The following is a 21,821-nucleotide window of genomic DNA, read 5'->3' as shown; positions in this document are numbered from 1 at the left end:
TCCACATTTTTTTATGTATCTTCCTTATTATCTAATGGACTTGATTTGCATTGTGACTTGCTTGACATGTCTATTGTGTCTCTACTCCTGTTGGTGAGTCTGTGTTAGTTGAGAAGGTGTTCTTGCCTTATAACTTTTGTGGGGATCAAAACTTATGTAGATTTGATTATTCTGGAGACGGTTGAATTTGATGTAATTCTAGGTATGACTTGGCTTTTTCCAAATTTTTCTATCTTAGATTGTAATGCTAAGACTGTGACTTTGGCCAAGCCTAGGATAGATCCGCTGGTATGGAAGGGTGACTATGTTCCTGACCCAGTTCGTATCATCTCTTTTCTNCTAGGTATGACTTGGCTTTTTCCAAATTTTTCTATCTTAGATTGTAATGCTAAGACTGTGACTTTGGCCAAGCCTGGGATAGATCCGCTAGTACGGAAGGGTGACTATGTTCCTGACCCAGTACGTATCATCTCTTTTCTTTGTGCTAAGAGGTTGGTGAGTAAGGGTTGTTCAGCTTTCTTGGCACATCTCAGGGATGATACTTCCAAAGTGCCTTCGATCGAGTCTGTTTTGATAGTTCGTGAGTTTGTTGATGTTTTTCCTGGAGACCTGCCTGGTATGACACCAGATAGGGATATTAAATTTTGTATTGACCTAGAGCCGGGGACTCACCCCATTTCCATTCCACCTTACAGAATGGCCCCGGCTGAGTTGAGAGAGTTGAAGGCCTAACTTCAAGAGTTGTTAGGTAAAAGGTTTTATTAGACCGAGTGCCTCTCCTTGGGGTGCTCCAGTTTTATTTGTGAAGAAGAAAGATGGTAGTTTTCGGATGTCCATAGACTACAATCAGTTGAATAAGGTGAATATTAAGAACAAGTGCCCCATTTCTCGCACTAATGGCTTGTTTGATCAGTTACAGGGTGCTTGTGTCTTCTCAAAAATTGATTTGAGGTCAGGTTATCATCAACTAAAATAAGAGCAATGGATATGCCAAAGACTGTTTTTCGAACAAGGTTTGGATATTATGAGTTCTTAGTAATGTATTTTGGGCGTATGAATGCCCCTGCTACTTTCATGAGCATGAATATTTGGATCTCTTCGTTATTGTATTTATTGATGATATATTGATCTACTCCAAGAGTAGAAAAGAACATGAAGAGCATTTGAGAACTGTATTGGGGTTGTTAAGGGAGAAAAGGCTTTATGCCAAATTCTCCAAGTGTGAGTTTTGGCTCGATTTAGTGTCCTTCTTGGGAACGTGGTTTCTAAGGATGGAGTGATGGTGGATCCCACTAAGATCGAAGTTATGAAGAGTTGGGTAAGACCTACTAATGTTTCGGAGGTATGGAGTTTTGTTGGTTTAGCTAGCTACTACCGTCGGTTCATTAAGGGAGTTTCTTCCATTGATTCCCAACTGACCAACTTGACCAAGAAATTCCCTTTGTATGGTCGGATGAGTGTGAAGAGAGCTTCCTGAAACTCAAGACCTTGTTGACTACTGCACCGATTCTTGCCTTGCTTGTGGAAGGTAAGAATTTTATTTTTTATTGTGATGCATCTTATTCTGGTTTAGGTGCAGTGCTAATGCAGGAGAGGAATGTAATTTCCTATGCTTCAAGGCAATTGAAAGTGCACGAACGTAACTATCTGACCCATGATTTGGAGTTGGCTGCAGTTGTATTTGGATTGAAGCAGTGGAGGCTTTATCTATATGGGGTCAAGTGTGAAGTGTATACAGATCATCGCAATTTACAAAATGTGTTCACTCAGAAGGAATTGAATTTAAGGTAGAGAAGATAGATGAAACTATTGAAAGACTATGACATTACTATTCTATATCAACCGGGTAAAGCTAATATTGTGGTTGATGCCCTAAGTAGAAAAGCAGGGAGCATGGGGAGTTTTTCCCACTTACAGGCTTCTAGACGCCCATTAGCTAGAGAGGTTCAAACTCTGGCTAATGACCTTATGAGGCTGGAAGTAATTATGAAAGGAGGATTCTTGGCCTGTGTGGAGGCAAGATCTTATTTTCTTGACAAGATTAAAGGAAAGCAGTTTGATGATGAGAAGCTTAGCCGAATTTGAGATATTATATTACGAGGAAAGGCTAAAGAGGTTGTGATTGATGAGGAAGGCGTATTGAGAATTAAGGGGCGGGTATGTGTGCCCGTGATGATTATTTGACTAATATTATTCTTGCAGAGGCTCATAGTTCGAGGTATTCTATACATCCTGGTGCAACCAAGATGTATCGTGATATGAGACAGCATTATTGGTGAAGTAGAATGAAGCGTGACATTGTTGATTTGTTGCCCAATGTCCAAATTTTCAGCATGTAAAATATGAACATCAGAGGCATGTAGGGACACTTAAGAGAATGCCCATTCCTGAATAGGAGTGGGAAAGAATTGCAATGGATTTTGTGGTTAGTCTTCCAAGAACATTGAGTAAGTTTGATTCTATATGGGTAATTGTTGATAGGTTAACTAAGTCTGCTCAGTTTATTCCGATCAAGGTGACTCATAATGCAGAGAAGTTAGCAACACTTTATATTCGCGTGATTGTTCGATTGCATGGATTTTCAATCTCCATCATATCAGATAGATGTACGCAATTTAATTCTAACTTTTGGAGGACCTTGCAGGCTAAATTAGGTACTAGAGTGGATCTTAGTACCGCATTTCACCCTTAGACCGATAGTTTGAGCAAACAATTCAAGTGCTCGAGGATATGCTTCTGCGTGTGTGATAGATTTTGGTGGTCATTGGGATCATTTCTTACCCTTGGCAGAGTTTTCATACAACAATAACTATCACTCGAGTATTGGCATGGCCCTATTTGAGGCATTGTATGGGAGGAGTTGTAGGTCTCCCATTGGTTGGTTTGATGCATTTGAGGTGAGACCTTGGGGTACCAATTTTTTGAGGGAATCGTTAGAGAACATTCAGGAGAAGCTTCTAGCAGCTCAGAGCAGGCAGAGGGAGTATGCAGATCGGAAGGTCAGGGACTTGGAGTTTATGGAGGGTGAGCAAGTCTTGTTGAAGGTTTCACCCATGAAGGGTGTGATACGGTTTGGTAAGCGAGGTAAGCTTGGTTCGAGGTATATTGGGCCATTTGAAGTTCTTAACCGTGTGGGGGAGGTGGCCTATGAATTGGCCTAGCCTCCAAGGTTGTCAGGAGTGCACCCGGTATTTCATGTGTCTATGCTAAAAAAATATTATGGTGATGGAAACTACATTATTCGTTGGGATTCAGTCCTGCTTGATGAGAATCTGTCTTATGAGGAGGAACCTGTAGCTATTCTAGATAGGGAGGTCCACAAGTTGAGGTCAGAGGAGATTGCATCTATCAAGGTTCAGTGAAAGAATCGGTGGTTGAAGAGTCCACTTGGGAGAGTGAGGCTGATATGCACGAAAGATAACTAATGGGGTAATTTTAATAATTAATTTAGTTGGTGGTTAAAGAAAATAACATTAAAATTAATAGTGGACCGCTTTTACCACTTTTATAGTTAGTCATGTTTAATAATTAGGGTAAAGAAATAATTTGTAAAAGAAAGAAGAAAGACAAGTAGGCGAGAAACTTTACATGCGCCGTTTAACAAGAAAGACTGACATCGAAGTATTGCTTTGAATCTTCAATGTCCTTATTTAATAGTAGGGGGTTAAATATTATATAATAATATTTCATGGTTAGATGAGAATTGAAAGTGGTGTTAGCGGATGTGCTGGCAGTTTGGATTTTGAGAAAGTGAAGGAGATAATGAATTGGTTGATGGATTAATGGTTATCCAATTACTAACTGATGATATGATAAATTTGGCTTATAGTATATGATAAATTTGGGTTAGAGTTTTTGCCACTGATTTTCGAAACCAGTAGCTTTAATCTTGAATTTTATTACGTTGTCATCATATTATAAATTGAGTTTTAATATATTGAAATATGTAGTTAAATATTAGGTTTATTGTATTATAAATTCATTAGAGTTATATTATTTGGAGGAATTAAGACTTAACTTTAGGCTTGAAAAATTAGGAACATATGGGACTTCATTATTAGTTGGTATCAAAATTTAAGAATTTGATGATAGATTTGGGTGAGTTTTTGAGTCTAGGCTAAATATATAGTAATATGGGTGTCTACGAACTCGTTTGCTTATGGATATTGTATACTGCATAGATTGGAAACATTCAGAGACATTGAGGAAAGGAAAAGTATTGGAGAAGGAGCTTGCTTGACTTCGATTATTCAGTGGAGGTAGGTTTTGCTTTATTTTATATGATAGATAGACTCTTAATAGTGATTGATAATCATTGAGTGATATAGTGAATTTTTCCATGTACTTGGTTGTTGTGGTTTGGATAATTTTTATGTTGTTGTGATTGGTCTGAGATCCCAAAGTTAGTCAAATTGACTTTCGAAAAACGCAACATGACAATTAAAAATAGACAGGGGGAGTACTTGTCATTTCACAAAATCAATACATAAATAACATTATCTTTCTATTTTACCTTGAGAGTTATTAGCCTTGAAAGTATGAATTTGACCAACACAAAAAAACGAAATGATTTAACTCATGTTCATTGGCCAATTTAATTAATCAAAATAAATTAATTTATGTTCATTTATTGAAAACTTGACTTCAAGAAAACACTAAATAATGGTACAATAATAAACTTACCTAATTTCTTAAGGGAACGGAGGGAGTAATTCACATCACTAGAATTCTAGATTATAAAGGAAAGATGTTGCATTAACTTTTTGTTTGGTTGCATACTTCCATAAGTAACACTCTTTCTGCTTCATATGTCAAAGACGCTGCTTCCTTCAGACTCAACGAGCTTAAAATGCTTAGCTGAGTTGATACGAAGGAGCGCGAATATAAGAGAATTACAACCTGAAAAGTAAAAACACCGGTTTTTCTTAGCATGTCACCGAATTTGAAACCAGTTGAGGTTGTAACCAAAAGAATGGTAACAGATTGAGTGCACCAACCTGTTGTAACTACGTTTTTGAAGCTGGGCAAGCGAAACAGCAATTTTAGCACCGATACTGGCATTATTTTTCACGAGAGCAATGTCTGAAACTTCATTAAGGAAACTAAAAGGATGGACTAAACTGAAGGCCATGATCTAATTCAGGTGGCGTTGTGGAAATGATTGATAATAATTTATTGTGACATTCCTCTTTCTCTATCAAGATTTTAACGAATGATCTGCAAACTAAACATCGTATAGTAATAACAGTTAAGGGATACTTGAAGCCAGAGATGCTCCACCAGTAAGTTCATTGACTCTTGCAAGCAAGAACGGAGTTTCAGCATTGCCAGTAATCTTCTTCTCTCTGAGTTAGCAATTACATCCCAACATTAATATGTGGAAATAGGTAATGAGGTGCAAAGAACCATGTACTTCCGCAAATAAGAGGATACAGCAGAATACTTACCGTGCTTCTTGGAGAGCTTGCTGTATTGCCGACTCAATCAAACTTCCAGAAGCAGAATGCTCTCTTGGAATGGGGACTGCTATCAAGATTCCACTCTTCTGCTCAAGTCTTATGTTCGCATCTACAGTCAAAGTTAGGGAATAGAAGTAAATACGCTATATTTAACGAGTAAATGAATGAAGGATGAAATAGGTATAGGAGTTCCTTGCCAATAACTCGAGCGCAATGTTCTGGCGATTCTACTCGAGCAGGTGCCTAAGTTTTATGGCAAAGATAACTAATTAGAAAACATGATATAATGTGCATTATAAACATAATAAAGAAAAATATGATCTCGTGTTAACTGAAATTATATGACAAGTTATCCATACATTCCTAAAGAAAAGTAATCTATTCACCTACCCTATCATTTTCTCCTGAACCACCCCACCATTCCCAATAATGAAGGAATAAAAATAATTAAAAGAAGAGAAGAATCCACATTTTGACCATATAAGTTTTTGGTGTTGACGAGCAGCATATTTCAGCATGTAACAACGTTTGACCCCTTTTTCCTATACCTCACTCTTTCACGGTTCAGTAGAGAAATCTACTCCCTCCATTTCATTTTATAAAGCGGTGTTCACCAGGTGTTTGAGAAAGAAAGGAAGACTTTTGACATATAAACTGAATATATAATATACCATACGGAAGGCAGTCTTAAAACTTGTGGTCTTAAATATGCAATGACATTCTTACAGCTATTAGAGTATGTCATTAGGGTAAAATGAGAGGCATAAAATTAAAGAGTTACCAAATATAGAAATGTGTTATTCTTTTTGGAACACACCATAAAAGTGACATAAAACGAAAAGATGGCATACTACATAAGAAACTATAAGTTGGACTGGTTTTCATATTTTGGAAGGGTTTCCATGACTGTTTTAATAGTCCGCTTTGTTTGAAACATATAACAGGAGTTAATCATAGGAATCATATGATAGGATTAATGACAAAATATGAACCTTGCAGCCACTGGTTTGTGTGAAGAAAGCAGGGAACTCATCGGTTCTATAAGCTGCAACAGTAACTCTTTGAGTTTCCTGTAGGTCAAGATAGGAAAGGAAGGAGTTAAATTTCCAAGTCCTCCATTATCATATATTAGAGATCTGAAGTTAAATCCAAAGTTGGTACAAACCAAATATTCAAGTGTTCGAGGAATATCTAGTATCGATTTTATACCAGCAGAGATCACAGCCACAGGAGTATTTCCAAGCTCAGTAAGATCAGAAGAAACATCCATTGCTGTATAAATAAATGCATAAGAACTACTCAAACATAATAAATAAGAAATAAATGCAAATAAGAGAAGAAAAGTTGAAAGATAAGGAAGTTGCTTATTTCATTACGAAAAGTTTGCTACCTTGAAACAAAAAGGCTTGAGAGATGCTCTAAATGTCAAATGAAAACCATGTAGAGCGCGAGTTTATTAGAAGCAGGCAAGCAGCCTAATAATGCACCTTGTTAAGAAATGGACCATGGGGCTAACTCTTGAGGTGAGTTCTATCCAAGACAATATAAGGTGACACCTCAACCAATGTCGGACGCTCTAACTCCCTACACGTCCTGGACATCTGAAGCGTGGACAGCATAATATGGGGCCGACATTGGATAAACCAAGAATAGGGGTGGGTCTAACTTTAATACCATGTGAGAAATAAAGTCACATGAGAAATGAATAAGATTAACAAAATGACATTGGGTCTAACAGCCTCAAAAGCTGGCTTATGCGGTGAAAATTGTCAAGACCCTGTACGGAGATAATAACTCATTCCCTCAATCTGTGTGGGACACTATTACACACCTCCTCTGCACACTGATGTCTGGAAATTTGGACCATGGACAACAGGTAAACTAAGAATAGAGATGGCACCAACACTGATATCATGTTAAGAAAATGGATGTTGATTCTCACTCAACCTTAAAAGCTAGCTCACAAGGCATGGATCACCCAAGACCATTTAAGGAGCAAACAGTCCATAGTGATGGACACTCTAAGCATCTCATATTAACCAGGTCTTATGCCATTTACCGAAGTTGAAAAATATTATTGAGCCAATATTTGGAACTAATCAGTAAAATAATCATCATCAGAAGAAACTCCATATTGCTCCTCGTAACAGGTTGGAGTTGGACACCCTAGTTTAGTGTCATTCCTTCTTAATTCATATTGATGATACCGCTGATCACTTACCAGTCTACATGAAAATGTCTAGTTTAGTGTCCTGCTTAATTCATATTGATGATACCGCTGATCACTTATCAGTCTCTACATGAAAATGTCCTTCACGTGCATCTTATCCTCCATAACTCCATTCTTGATTTTATTTATGAATTAAATATTTGTTTGCCAACTATTGTCACAAAATGCTCAAAGAGATTCGGCAAGCTATCGTTCTAATTTAAAAATCAGATGCTACCAAGCAAAATCATCATTCTAGCATCACCATAGATTTTAAAGTACCAAAGCACATATACAAGTGTTGATTCACTTACTGTTCTCTCCATGCCTATGTACTCCTCCAATACCGCCAGTGACAAATACTGGAATACCCACCTACAAAATGCAGAAGATTTTTCTACAAAATTATACAGATAAAATACAGAAAAAACAAGAAAGTTACAAGAAAAATCCTGTAGGATGCAGTCATCACCTTCGAAGCAAGATACATTGTTGCAGAGACAGTAGTTGCCCCATTCTCCCTGCCTGCCATCTAGGGGAAAAAATACAAACAATAGCTTAGAAAACACTTAATTTGACAGCTGTGGCAGCTTCCCAAGAATATTTGGTAGGATCCAGGCAGATACCCAAACATATGCTCCGAACTTTTTGAAAGGGAAAACTTGAAGATGAAGCATATACCTAGCTTCTATAACTTAAAACGTGAAATAGCAGCAGATGCCAGTCAGAGACACAAGGTAGAACCAAATATAACAATGTCCAGAAGATTGCACGTCAAAAACTGTTATTTAAGCGCGAAAGGTTACCTTTTAAAGATACGCAAGAAAACAACAAAAATAACCAAAAGAAAATAGAACATTTGCATAGGTAATGTGAAAACAGTCTTTCACAACAGCAAATGAGAAACCAGATACGCCTTGTTTTTTCTACAAAGAAGAATAAAAAATATTTCTGAACTCTGACCCAATCAGATATGGAGAAGTCATGAACCGAGTGGATAATTATCTCTTTGATAGTAACTAAAACGTTTGGATGAAGCACACAAAATCCAATATGATCTCTGGGTTGTCTAAGGTCTCTTCTTCTGAGTTCACTTCCACTCCTATTGTTATACCTCACCTACAAGCTAGTGCAGTCAGACAGTTATGTAGGCATGTTGAATACAGGAAAATAATGAAAGACTGAATATTTTTTTATTTTAATAAATAGTGGTGTTCGGGCCAGATTATGTACACCTCGATTATATTACTAGGTACTTGCTAGCTCCCACCAATATGATACCGAGAGACTCTCCCACTAAATCTTGTGCAGATGGGATGAAGTCAAGCCTGATTGAGTTTTGAACCCGTATCTCCCATGATTTTCATCACACTGCATTGACCGCTGGATCCCCTTTGATGCTTAATAATAGACTTCAATAGTGAAAATTCAAGGAAGTGTGTGGCATCCCCATGTGTTCTTGGTTATTCCTACTCTACTAATTATAATTTTTAGTGACAGTAATGCCCATCACATTCCTCTCCAATTAAAATATCAACACTATTATGCCTTCACTCTTTAAAAGAAACCACGAATATTATTGTTAGAATAGGAATAGGTTTATACAATCCTATTAGAATAGGAATAAGTTTAACAATCCTATTAGAATAGGAATAAGTTTATACAATCCTATTAGAATAGGAATAGGAATACTAAATAGTATCCTACTTGGTAAAGGATTGTATTCTAGGGTCTATAAATAGGGTCTCAATGTAATAATATAAACAGCAACAATTCAATAATATTCTTCTCATATATTTCTCACATGGTATCAGATCCTCTACGATCTTAGTAAACAATCAAAGTGTTTCCGCTGCTGGTGGGCGGCTATTACTCATATATGCCACCCGTCTGGCCAACAATTATGTTAGCAAAAGTTGGGTCACCGTGTATCTTTTCGGTGACTATTTTCTCATATTTGATTTATGTAAGCACCGTGCCATCATTCCGGTGACTACTTTCTTATATCTAACTCGTAGCACCGTGCCATCTTTCCGGTGACTACTTTGTCATATTTAATTTGTGTAGCACTGTGCCATCATTCCAGTGACTACTTTTTCATATATAATTTTTGTAGCACCGTGCCATCCTTCCGGTGACTACCTTTTTTGCATATCTGATTTGCGTAGCACCGTGCATCTCTCTGGACTACTTTTCATATTTAATTTGTGTAGTATCGTGGATTTTTCCGAACTATTTTCTCATATCTGAGTTGCATAGCATCATGTGTCTTTTCAGTGACTCCTCAGATTTGATTTGCATAGTTCCATTCGTCTTTCCGGTGACTCCTCAAATCTGATTTGCGTGGGGTTGTGCCATCATTCCAACCCTACCCATATAATTTTCTTTTTTCAGTAGGGTCGTGTCATCATTCCGACCCTACCCATATTATTTCTCTTTTTCAATGGAGGTCGTTCCATCAATTCGAACTTCCTATATAATTTCTATTTTCTAGTTGGGTCGTGACATAATTCCGACCCTACCCATATAATTTTATTTCTTAGATTGTGACCACTTTTATCCATCAAATCTAATACTCCGGCATATGAGCATGTTCCGGCCAGTTTTTCGGTGACTTTCTTGTTAAATATTGACACGTCTATTGATTCCAACATGATCCATACACTTTATACTAGATTTTGAGCACTTTCGGCGACCGTTGCATTGTGAAGAAGTCTATATGGAGCAACCACCTAATTTTGTTGCTCAGGGGGAGTTTAGTAGCCTTGTATGTTGATTACGTAAGTCACTCTATGGTCTGAAACAGTCTTTGCAAGCTTGGTTTGGGAAGTTCAACACTGTAATTTTATCACTCTCTGTTTTATCAGCATTATGCATCAAATTCAGTATTTCATGAGAAGACCAAGCCCATTGAGATTGATTGTCAAATTTGTGAAGTCGAGTGATCAACTTGCAGATATCTCACCAAGCCCCTCATCGGTCCTCGTGTTAATTACATTTGTAACAAGTTAGGTGCATGAATTGTATGCACTAGCTTGAGGGGGAGTGTTAGAATAGGAATAGGTTTATACAATCCTATTAGAATAGGAATAAGTTTATACAATCCTATTAGAATAGGAATAGGAATAGGAATAGAAATAGAAATAGGAATACTAAATAGTATCCTACTTGGTAAAGGATTGTATTCTAGGGTCTATAAATAGGGTCTCAATGAAATAATGTAAACAGCAACAATTCAATAATATTCTTCTCATATATTTCTCACAATTATAAACCCCATCAACGATGGAAGTTAATGAGATTCATTAAGGTTGTTCATAAATTGTGATGATAATTATGTTCATTATTGTGATTAGCTACTGATAAATTCCTTGTAGGCATATGACAAGAGAAGTTTTTGGTAGAGGATTAGGCTTGTATGTGGGTGGACTTATATTGAAAGGCTTGCAAGTTTGAAGGAAAAGGCTTTATTAATGAAATCTTGAAGAAAAGTACTTCATAAGAATTGAAGCAATCTTGTCGTAAGTGGAGGTTAGCATGGTTGGGAGAGCATGTCTAAGAAGAGAAGGAAATTCTTGTGGATGGCCAAAAAAAGCCAGGCTTTTGGATTTGATGCCTTCAAGACAAAACCACATAACCGAATGATCAGTTCTCTTTCAATGTGAAGGCTGATAATACATGATTCGCACTATATAACAAGTGCGACATCTCAAGTTGTTTGAGCAAAGAGCTTTTTCATCATCTTTAGTATGTTTTTGGAAAAGAACAAAGAACTAAAAAGGTTTTAAAAGTAAACCTTATTTTTAAATTTAAAAGTCACGCTCCCTCAAGATACTTAAAAATGTGGTAAAGGGAGGAATAATCGATAAATAAGCACATCTTGCTACAAAATAGAAACTATCTTCATAGAAATATTTGGAACTGTAACAAGGGAGTGTAAAACAAATAAATATAAGATAGTGCAAGCTGTGGTGAAGTATCTTTGTGAACTTATGTAGTCATCATCAAGACACACATAATTCTGCCAGCATACATTACAAAACAAGCTATCTGTGCCATGCTATTTTCTCCAGGCCCATGAAGCTTTTTCATGTCACATCTCAAGATATACACATGTACATATATATTCCTCGAGCTAGTGAAATTTAAGTTTCAGCAGTCAAAACAAATATCTTTAACAAATATGATGAAGGAAAACAAGATATAGTTGCTCAGATTAAGTAGCACAATTTGCAATTGACTTACAACAAGTGCAATGTCTCTACTAGAAGCTTTCCGAGCTTTGCGACCAAGACGTGCTAGAATCTCTAGTTCTTCTGTAGTCAAGCCNCAAGATATACACATGTACATATATATTCCTCGAGCTAGTGAAATTTAAGTTTCAGCAGTCAAAACAAATATCTTTAACAAATATGATGAAGGAAAACAAGATATAGTTGCTCAGATTAAGTAGCGCAATTTGCAATTGACTTACAACAAGTGCAATGTCTCTACTAGCAGTTTTCCGAGCTTTGCTACCAAGACGTGCTAGAATCTCTAGTTCTTCTGTAGTCAAGCCTACCATAAAGAATATAATTCATGGTTAAAACATTTTACATGCTAGTATGATTCCCTAGTTAAAAGAAAGTTAACATAGTATGGCAACTCAGAAATAAGCTAAGGTCATGCAAGTATTTTCAGTTTTATCATTTCAGAATTCACAGACTTCTGTAGTAATGATTGCAATATTCTGGACTCATGTTCTCATTTTTCAGAATTCCTCACAAAGTGTAAGTTTAACAAATAATTTATCAAAGATTCAAAGTGCTGTAGAACATGATGTTCTGGAATTAATTAAGTACAAGATGGAAATGGCTCACAGCAGAGAAGCTATTATAGATGCTCTCAAAAAGGTTACTTTCCACACCAAATTTCTCATCTTCACATTCCATTTCAAAAAACTCTCACTCCATTTCTCATTTTCACATCGATCACTCACATAAACTGTCCAAGTGAATGGAAAGTCAAAACTTTCAGACAACTGTCAGATACTCATGGAATACGCATCAGCCATATGCCAGTGCAGGAATATGATTGAGCATAGAAGTCAATGTACTTTACTGCAGCAGTGTATATTTCGAGGAAACGCTAGTACTTAGTTAAAAAAGTTCCACTTCTTTCATAAGAGAAAGATATAGATGAAAGAGGTAAAGCACTCATCAACTTAATTGAGCTGCCAAAAGTCGAAAGTTAGCATGAGTATGAGGTAAATATATAAGCAGATAACATGTAGGCAACTTGGTATCTATTGATAGTTAAGATTGATAGTTAAGATGCATATTAAGAAGCCAAGAACAAAGAAGTTGATGGTTATTGCAGATTACTCATAATAGAGCACAAGTAGAGTGTCATGAATTCTTTGGACACTATAAGTTCAGGAGAGGTGTGTGATGAACTCAAGAAATCAACCCCACTTTCGTGTCAAAGTACCCCCAACAAAGAAATAAGAAAAGAATGGGATGCAGAAAAAAAAAATGAAGTCTCAAATAAACACCTATGCATGGTATGCCATCCAGAATAGCGATAGTGGCAGGTACAGCTCCATTCTCCCTCACAATGACCTCCAACTCCTTTGCTGTCTCGAAATTCTGAGGATACGGCATTCCTAGGAACAGCAAAAAAAAAAAGCATCGTTAAAACTAGTATGAGTAGAACAAAAATGAGAAAGTAATTTCAGCTCCTTAAGGCTAACTAACTTAATACATGTAAGGTTAAAGTAACGTGAACAACTTAAGTGAGTTGTGGCAAAGTCTCTATGAGTAGGTTTGATGCAGAATAAGTGTGGATGATTGATGAGGTAACACATTGATCATTCAAGTAACATGTTATTTCCGCTGTATAAATGTAAAGCAGAAGTCTTCATCTTATTTAATTTGGGAGGGCGGGGTATGGAAAGGAAGAACGGAAATCAGGGGAAGACCTAGTGCAAAAACAGCCGGTTCAGCAGACCCACAGCTTTCAAACCATTAAAATTGGTAAATATTAAGAAAAGTGAATGAAGACATTGGGTCGTCAAGGCAGTTAGCCCCTCTTGTCAGAGGTTGAAACTAGTGTTTTCGAGTTGAAAATAAGAATTTATGCAAGTTGTAGTGTTACCTTACCAGTAGACTAGTAGATGATTTAGAGATAGAGAAGAAGAATTGAAGAAAGTAGTGGTACCATGAGATATTATAGTGGATTCCAATGCAACAATGGGGGTTCCATGTTTTAATGCTTCTGAAACCTCCGGGGATATCTTAATCCACCCCAAATTTTGACCAAAAGAGCCAGAGCCAGCCTATAAAGTATAAAGGATGAACGTATCAATAATTCAGCATAAACCTCACATTCTTTTTTACACAGATTTTGTAATTACAATAGTATTTATTACAGAATCTCAAACCTGCATAGTAACAGAGTTCAGCGGTGGTACCTTACAATCTGCTGCTGCTGAAGTGAAGTGTCGACTAAGGATTGCTAATCTAGAATCAGCCATTAATCATCAACAATACTTTGATTTTGCGTATTCAACTTTCAACCAGTTCAATCGCCGCCCTTTATAGGTTTTTTAAGACTGATGGACAAAATTTAAAATCCAGGACTCTCTTTTTTTTCTTTCTTTTTTCTATTTAAAAGTTACTCTTTTCTTTTAATCAATTACGAGTGCGCCTTTAACTCAGACAAGTAGAATGAGAAGTCGAAATTCATTAAGTGAGAGTTCTCTTATTATTATAGAAGTGATGTCATACTATTGGCCCAAAAACTGTTTTACTGTAGTATTTGGTCCTCTGGCCAATTTAACATTTTTCTCTTACACAGACCAACTTCATGTCATTATGATTATCGTGGGCCCCATTGGATATTTTCATTTCACATGCCAACTTTCTCATATTGAGATTGGTGATATAACCACATCTATTTCTCTTTGTTGGTACTTTGATGACAAATAGTAAATCTTTTGAAATACTAATCTTAATACTCATATTAATGAGTTTTTTTTTCTTTACTTAAAAGGAAAAATTCTTTTGGCCATAATTTGGCCAGAATGGTAAAAGGATATATTTACACTATAAACTAGTTTATTTTTTTGACATATTTTCCCTTTAACTTAAATATTGAATATATTCTTCAATTATGTTTCCAATACATTGAAAATGATTAATGAGATTAATTATTGATGATTTCATAATTAAACATGAGAAAGAAACCATAAAGTTAACTAAAGAAAACATAAGTCTCACCCACTCTTCTTACTAGAAATTTTCAAGATGTAAAAAAAATATATATATGGCAGTAGTAGTAAAAGAAAAAATATACTATAATTTTTTCAATTTCTAAATTTCCTCCTTTCTACTTTTTCTTTTTTGTTTATTTATCTTTCATTTCTTATTTCTTAATGATAAAAAAAAAATTAAAAAGTACAAAAGAGGAGTAAAGTGTAGGCTATCTATTTTAGTTTATAATTAATAATCGTGAAAAGATAAATTATATTTAAATTTAAATATTAAAAATTTATATCTATAATACTGAAAATAAAAAATCTGAAATTCACCAAGTTGGCAAAACAATTACTCTTATTTATTTAAAGGAGTTGTTGTTACGCATGGATTTTCTAGAAAAAAGTTAAATGATAAAAATATATTTTATCCGATTATACTTAAAATGTATGTGAACGAAATATGAAGAAAACTAAAATTTCCATCATGTTTTCTCCATTATATGAATCACATCATACACAAATAAAGACTCATTAAAATTAATATTTATTTATTTATTTATTTATTTTAGTACTAGAGACGTATACAAATATTTTTTGAAAAAAAATGTTGATGGTTCTTCATTGAAACATTATAATAACTAGGAAAGGATATAGAAAGTTCTTTATGAGTTCAAAATAAACTTTTATTAAAAAAAAAAAGAAACATCTTCATAGTTTCTGATAATAATGACAACACAAATTTGTTAAACATGAACTAGATCAAAGTTTCATCACATATATATTTTTCTTTATTAGTATTATTTGTTGTTTTATAAGAAAAAATGTTTGTTATTAAATGATATGTTAAAATATTTAGTATACATAGTTGTTGTCACAATATTTTATTTTTGCTCTCAAATTAATATTTTTTAAAAAACTGATTAACAATTTTTAAAATTAAGTAATTTTATTGTATTTATTATATGAATACATTTAAATTACCTATTTAAATAGTTATTTAAATTCAAATTTTAAATAATTCTTAAAATATAATGTAAAATAGTTCACTAATAACAGTCAAATTCAAAATACTTTAGAATCAGTAGATATTGACACAATAAAGAAATACTAAAAATCATATGGTTCATAAGTGTCGATCCTATTTCACAACAACCCAAGATAGTTACACATTAATGTTGTAGTTTTGATATTTGTTAATTATTATGTTTTAAAAAATTAAACTACATATTTAAATATTATGTTTTAAAAAATTAAAATTACGTATTTAAAACTACATATTTAAAAAATTAAAGTACATATTTAATTATTATGTTTTAAAAAATTAAATTATGTAGTTCTATAATGTGTTGATTTTTATCAATTCTAAAGTATTTTGAGTTTTGATTATCGTTATTGAAATATTTTTCAAATTATATTTAAAAACATATTTTTATGTATATTATCAACATGTATTTTAATTGTCTCCTTCGGTAGAAAATTCTATATTAAATGAAAATAATTTTAAAAAAATGTATATCCTAATGGGAAAATCAATTTGGCCAGAATTGTAAAAGGACATGTTTACACTATAAATTAGTTTATTTTTGGACATTTTTTGGCCATAATTAATGTGTTATTCATGGCATAGTTATAAATGTCTTATCATCAATTATTTTTTAGAAACATCTAATTTCCAAAATAACATTATTTTTTCTCTTGAAAAACATCCATTATATATATAGACTAATCAATTTAGTTGATTATATTTAAAGAAAAATTCAACTAAATTTTTTTGAATCTACGCTTAATTACTATATTTTACTAAATTTGTATTACAAAATAATTAAGTATAATCTTAAGTAGACAAGATAGTCATTTGTAGTTATTATTAATGTGAAATTTAATTGTCTTCTTCAATAAAGAGATTTATTTTAAGCGAAAAATAACTTTTCAAAGGTATGCATTGGTACCTTATGAACATTTTTTTAAGGTACAATTCAAAAATATTTTTTAACTAAATCGTACAATTTTTTTTATTAACTGAAGAATATTTTTTAAAAAAATAAATCGAATGAACTATACACATACACAAAAAAAAATTATTTTTATTAACTGAAAAAAATATTCAGATAATGATAAACATAAGATGTTTAAGAATGAAATTAATCATTGAAATAAAAAGGTTTTTTTTTAAATCACATGTGAGAAGTATCAAATATATTACTGAACTTTGTGAGAAGTATCACATTAAAGGAAGTTTCTAAAATTACCTTAAATGTAATTAACTTATTTATAGCATTATGTCATATTTTCACTATAAAATATCAAAAAATATTATAACACGAAAAATTACTTTCTTATTTTTTAATACATAAAATTCATCTAACTATTAAATTTATCACATGAAACTTATCTTTCTATATTTAACACATTAAAGTACAAACTTTATTAAAAAAATATTTGTTATTATCTATAAAGAATAATCTTTAAAGTTTATCATAAAAAAAAAATATTTTATTCATTTTCTAAAAGATGATTATGAAATAGAATATTCAAATCAGTATATTAGTGAAGAGAAAAAATAATCAAATCATATTATTTTTTTAATATTAATGATAGTGTATTAAATATACTATATTGAAATTAAAATAAAGAAAACAAATGCAATATTATCCCCAACAAATTTTGTGTTATGAAGTTAGATATTAACAAATATATTTTTTTGTGTGCTTGATTTTATAATTGGATGATTTGTATATAATAGAAATAAATAAATGTTAACTTATTTTACAAGTTCAAGACTAGAAAATCATTGATAAACTGTATCCAAAAATCTCTTATGGAATTAGAATTTGTATAATTTAATTTTACATGTAATGAAAAAGAAAAGAGAAATGATGACAAAAAAGATGAAGAAAAAGGAACAAAGAAAGAGTGAATTAGGAAGAATTAAAAGAAGGTGAAGTTAGATTATAATGGATCCCAAATTATAATGTCCATTGAATAATTTCCTTCACACAATTAATAATTATTCTAACTCATTAAACATAATAATTATTGTTCATACGTATTTTTAGAAGTTTAGGAAATAGTAGTAACAAATATTTGACTTAAATTTGGAAGGAAACAAGGTTAAATTAGTCTTTTTACAATTCTGGCCAAATTATGGCCACATAATTCTGGTCATTTAGCACTTTCCTTTTACTTATATCTTCTTCATTTTAATTTATTTATTTGATTTTGGCTTGATTCAGAATTTGAGAAGATAAAAAATATTTTTTAAATTTTATAGTCATAAACTAAAAAATTGAAGAATATACAAAAATGTCTTTTGAATCTTGTGATTTTAAGGTAGAAAAATAAAATTAAAGAGTTATCATTTTTTTTTAAAAAAAGACAAATAATTAAAACGGAAAGAATAATAATTTTCATAATTTTTGTGTATCAAAATATTTTATTTTCTCAAAATAGTTCAATCTTTTTTCCAAAATATATCCCAAAAACGCATGTTTAGAAAGGCTGGAATTCATTAATTACTTTGTAGGTTCAATACCCATTGTAAAATTATATAAGCATTTCCTTGAAAAATGAAAAAAAATATCACTATATAAATAAAAAATATATAGCTAAAATTATTCTTTTTGGGACACTAATTTTTGTACTGGTTGTGTCACATGAATTGGATTAGGGTGGTTTTAAGAAATTTAATTTTAATTATACATTATAAAATAGTCAAAAAAATTGGAATGGTATTATTTTTTTAAAATAGCCGATCGAACCATCCCATTGACACCCCTGTTGTTACTTCTACTCTATTATTTTTACATAAATCTACATTTATTTGATATTGAAATTGAAATTAAAAAGAGAAATAACAAATAAGTTTCTATATTAGATCACTTACGAGCAAAATATAGTATAACGGTCTTTACTAACTTTTTAACAACTTGTAATGTATAACAATAATATAACTTTGTCCCGGGCTTTCTTTACTGGTATTCTTCTTAGACAAGAGCATTTTCTTTCTTTCTAGAGTTTAAACATTAGCCAAATCAAAATTTTCCCTAAGCGATTTAAAAATATAAAAAAAGGAAAAAGACTATTAAATTGAGGACATTGTCTTTCAGGATAGCTCAACTTGTTTTAAGGATGGACGTTCACATAGATGATCTGGTGTCGATCCCCCCTCAATGTCTTTTGAGTCGAGCCTGTCGCATAGGATTTATCTAATGCGATTTATTATACATAAAAAAGAAAAATTTAACATTATATATAATGTGTAATTTGTTATTGAAGAAAAAAGTCTCCTATGCACTGCACCATGTGCTTGCATATAATTTTTATATTATCAAAGTAAAGTTAATTTGCATAACAAGTAATTTAAGGTATCAAACATGATAATAATTTACAAAAAGAGTATATATATATATTATAAGACTCTTAAGTCTTAAGTTATATGTTCAAATTTTACCAACTGCCTTCTCCCTCCAAAAAGACATTATTAAAATAAAATGAAAATACAAGTTAGGCAATGTGAAATATCGAGAAAATACCAACAAATGGAGTGGTAAGTACTTCTTCATACTTATTCAGATATTTTGGGTTTGAATCTCCCTGATTATGAAATTGCCTTTGTTAGAAAGCGTTTTATCCCCAATGTGAAACTTTTCAATGTGAATCTGAATTTAGTGACAACAATATGGATACTAGACATTGAATAAGAAAAAATATTCAAGAAAATGAAACCTAACCTGCACCTAACTATACACATAATAAAACTTGCCTAACGTTACCAATTATAGTAGCAACTATGTATAATTATATAAGAATGACAAGTGTTACATTTTTTATTTTAGAGAAACTTTTACATATAGCAAACATAAAAATTATATTTGTATGTTATAGCTATAGTTTGCATAATTGCGCTCCATAGCAAACTTTATGTTTTCTATAGCTATTAATATGTATATTTCGCTATACATATACAAAAGAAACAATTGTATAATCTGTTTCAGTATACATATAAAAAAAATTAATTGTATAATATGTGTTTGTATAAAGAGAGAAAGAGAGAAAGACAAAACAAAATTGGGTAGGAGAAGATCTGTATTTGTATAATCATAAGTGTATAGGACGAAAATATATGTATTTGTATTTGTATATACAATGCTCTCTCACTTTATACACACACAAACGCAGTGTATACATTTGTGTTTGTATAAAGTGAGAGAGGCGAGCGAGAGTGACGAGCGAGATCTGGAGAGGGGAGAGAAGGGAACAAAAAGATATGTATATATACAATTTTCTCTCGCCTTATACAAACATAAACGCATTTTATATATTTGTGTTTGTATAAAAGTGAGAGAGGCAAGGGAGAGACTGGAGAGAGTGGCGAGCAAGAAACCTAGAGAGAGAAGCGAATGGCAACAGTTTGCTACGGGTTACAATTAAATCAAATTGTGGTTATGACATTTAATTTGAATTAATAGTTTGCTATTATATACAATTTCACATATAGCAAACATACAAATCATATTTGTATGCTATAATTATAGTTTGCATAATTGCGCTCCATAGCAAACTTTATGTTTTCTATAGCTATTAATATGTATATTTCGCCATACATATACAAAAGCAGCAATTGTATAATATGTTTCAGTATACATATACAAAATAATTAATTGTATAATACATGTTTGTATAAAGCAAGAAAGAGAGAAAGACAAAAGAAAACTAGGCAGGGAAAGATCTGTATTTGTATAATCATAAGTGTATAGGACGAAAATATATGTATTTGTATTTGTATATATACAATTCTCTCTAGCTTTATACAAACACAAACACAATGTATACATTTGTGTTTGTATAAAGTGAGAGAGGCGAGAGAGAGGAACGAAAATATATGTATATATACAATTTTCTCTCGCTTTATACAAACACAAACACATTTTATATATTTGTGTTTGTATAAAAGCAAGATAGGCAAGGGAGAGACTAGCGAAAGTGGCGAACGAGAAACCTAGGGAGAGAAGCGAATGGCAACAGTTTGCTACGGGTTACAATTAAATCAAACTATGGTTATGACATTTAATTGAATTAATAGTTTGCTATTATATACAATTTGCTCTTTATTTTATTCATCAATTAATATAAATGAATGAGATATCTTTTTAATTGGTGTTTTGGGGAAAGATTTATAAATAGCTAAGAGTTGAAACATAATGAGGATTCTTAGCTATAGTTTGCCTAATTACGTAGCATAACTATAGTTTTAGTAGCTATTGTATATCTCACTAGAAAATTCATTATTTTCTACAAATTGGACTCTTAACTTAATTAAAGAGGCGATAATTTAGGTTATTAAAAAAGAAAAACAATCCCACAAGGCACAAACCATTTTTATGGTATCTGATTAGAATTTCTTATCAAATATACTTTTTATCAAACTAAGAAAGTTAAAACTAACTTCCTAAATAAACATGTCAAAAAATGATTTTATATATATATATATATATAAAGAACCCTATGCCCGCCTACATGGCGCCACTACAGACCAGAATTCCCTTTTAATTTATTTATTTCCAAAATTAGCCTTCTCTTTTATGAAAAGTTGTGATTTTTATGAAGAGTTGCGACTTTTATGAAAGGTTGTAACATTTATGAAAAGTTGTGACTATGAGTGACAAACGAGCGAGTCAGTTGAATATGAGTCGATCAAAAAACGAGTTAAATAAAAATGGATAAGTTACTCGACTCAACTCACATTTTAAATGGGTAAAAACGAGTTACCCAATGGATAATATGGGTAACCATATTTACCCATATTATAATAGAAATCTTGTTAAAAGCTTTAAAAAATATCACTTCACTCCACCACCTACCACCCCCCCTACCCCTATCCCAAAAAAAAATGTTAAAAAAAATAAAAAAAATTACC

The 21,821-nt window shown here is 32.5% G+C and overlaps 2 protein-coding genes across 5 annotated transcripts in view; one reads left to right on the top strand and one right to left on the bottom strand.

The window, feature by feature from the left end:
• The window catches only part of LOC125844725 (MAP3K epsilon protein kinase 1-like), a 468,061-nt gene that overhangs the window by 358,128 nt on the left and 88,112 nt on the right, over positions 1-21,821 (top strand). The window lies entirely within an intron of this gene.
• Positions 4,609-14,283, bottom strand: LOC125844739 (uncharacterized). Of its 2 annotated transcripts, none has more exons than XM_049524072.1 (13): positions 14,120-14,283; positions 13,867-13,984; positions 13,202-13,312; positions 12,143-12,225; positions 8,141-8,200; positions 7,983-8,043; positions 6,625-6,731; positions 6,452-6,529; positions 5,657-5,702; positions 5,448-5,568; positions 5,260-5,345; positions 4,998-5,082; positions 4,609-4,802 (listed from the first exon to the last, which is right to left on the bottom strand). In XM_049524072.1, the coding sequence occupies exons 1-13, from the start codon at positions 14,180-14,182 to the stop codon at positions 4,730-4,732; spliced, it is 1,092 nt and encodes a 363-aa protein (XP_049380029.1). In that variant the 5' UTR covers positions 14,183-14,283; the 3' UTR covers positions 4,609-4,729. The 2 variants fall into 2 exon arrangements, with proteins under 2 accessions (XP_049380029.1, XP_049380028.1); XM_049524071.1 differs by having other exon boundaries at positions 4,609-4,899; positions 14,120-14,280.

The sequence above is a fragment of the Solanum stenotomum genome, chromosome 11 (genome assembly GCF_019186545.1).
Source record: "Solanum stenotomum isolate F172 chromosome 11, ASM1918654v1, whole genome shotgun sequence".
Lineage (NCBI taxonomy): Eukaryota > Viridiplantae > Streptophyta > Magnoliopsida > Solanales > Solanaceae > Solanum > Solanum stenotomum.
This window is presented reverse-complemented; position numbering and strand designations above follow the sequence as displayed.

Coding starts and splice junctions, on each gene's coding strand:
- LOC125844739 (XM_049524072.1), bottom strand. CDS start 14,182: ATGGCTGATTCTAGATTAGCAATCCTTAGTCGACACTTCACTTCAGCA. Junction 5,703..6,451: donor CACAAACCAGTGGCTGCAAG/GTTCATATTTTG, acceptor CATAAAACTTAG/GCACCTGCTCGAGTAGAATC. Junction 4,803..4,997: donor CAAAAACGTAGTTACAACAG/GTTGGTGCACTC, acceptor TGACATATGAAG/CAGAAAGAGTGTTACTTATG.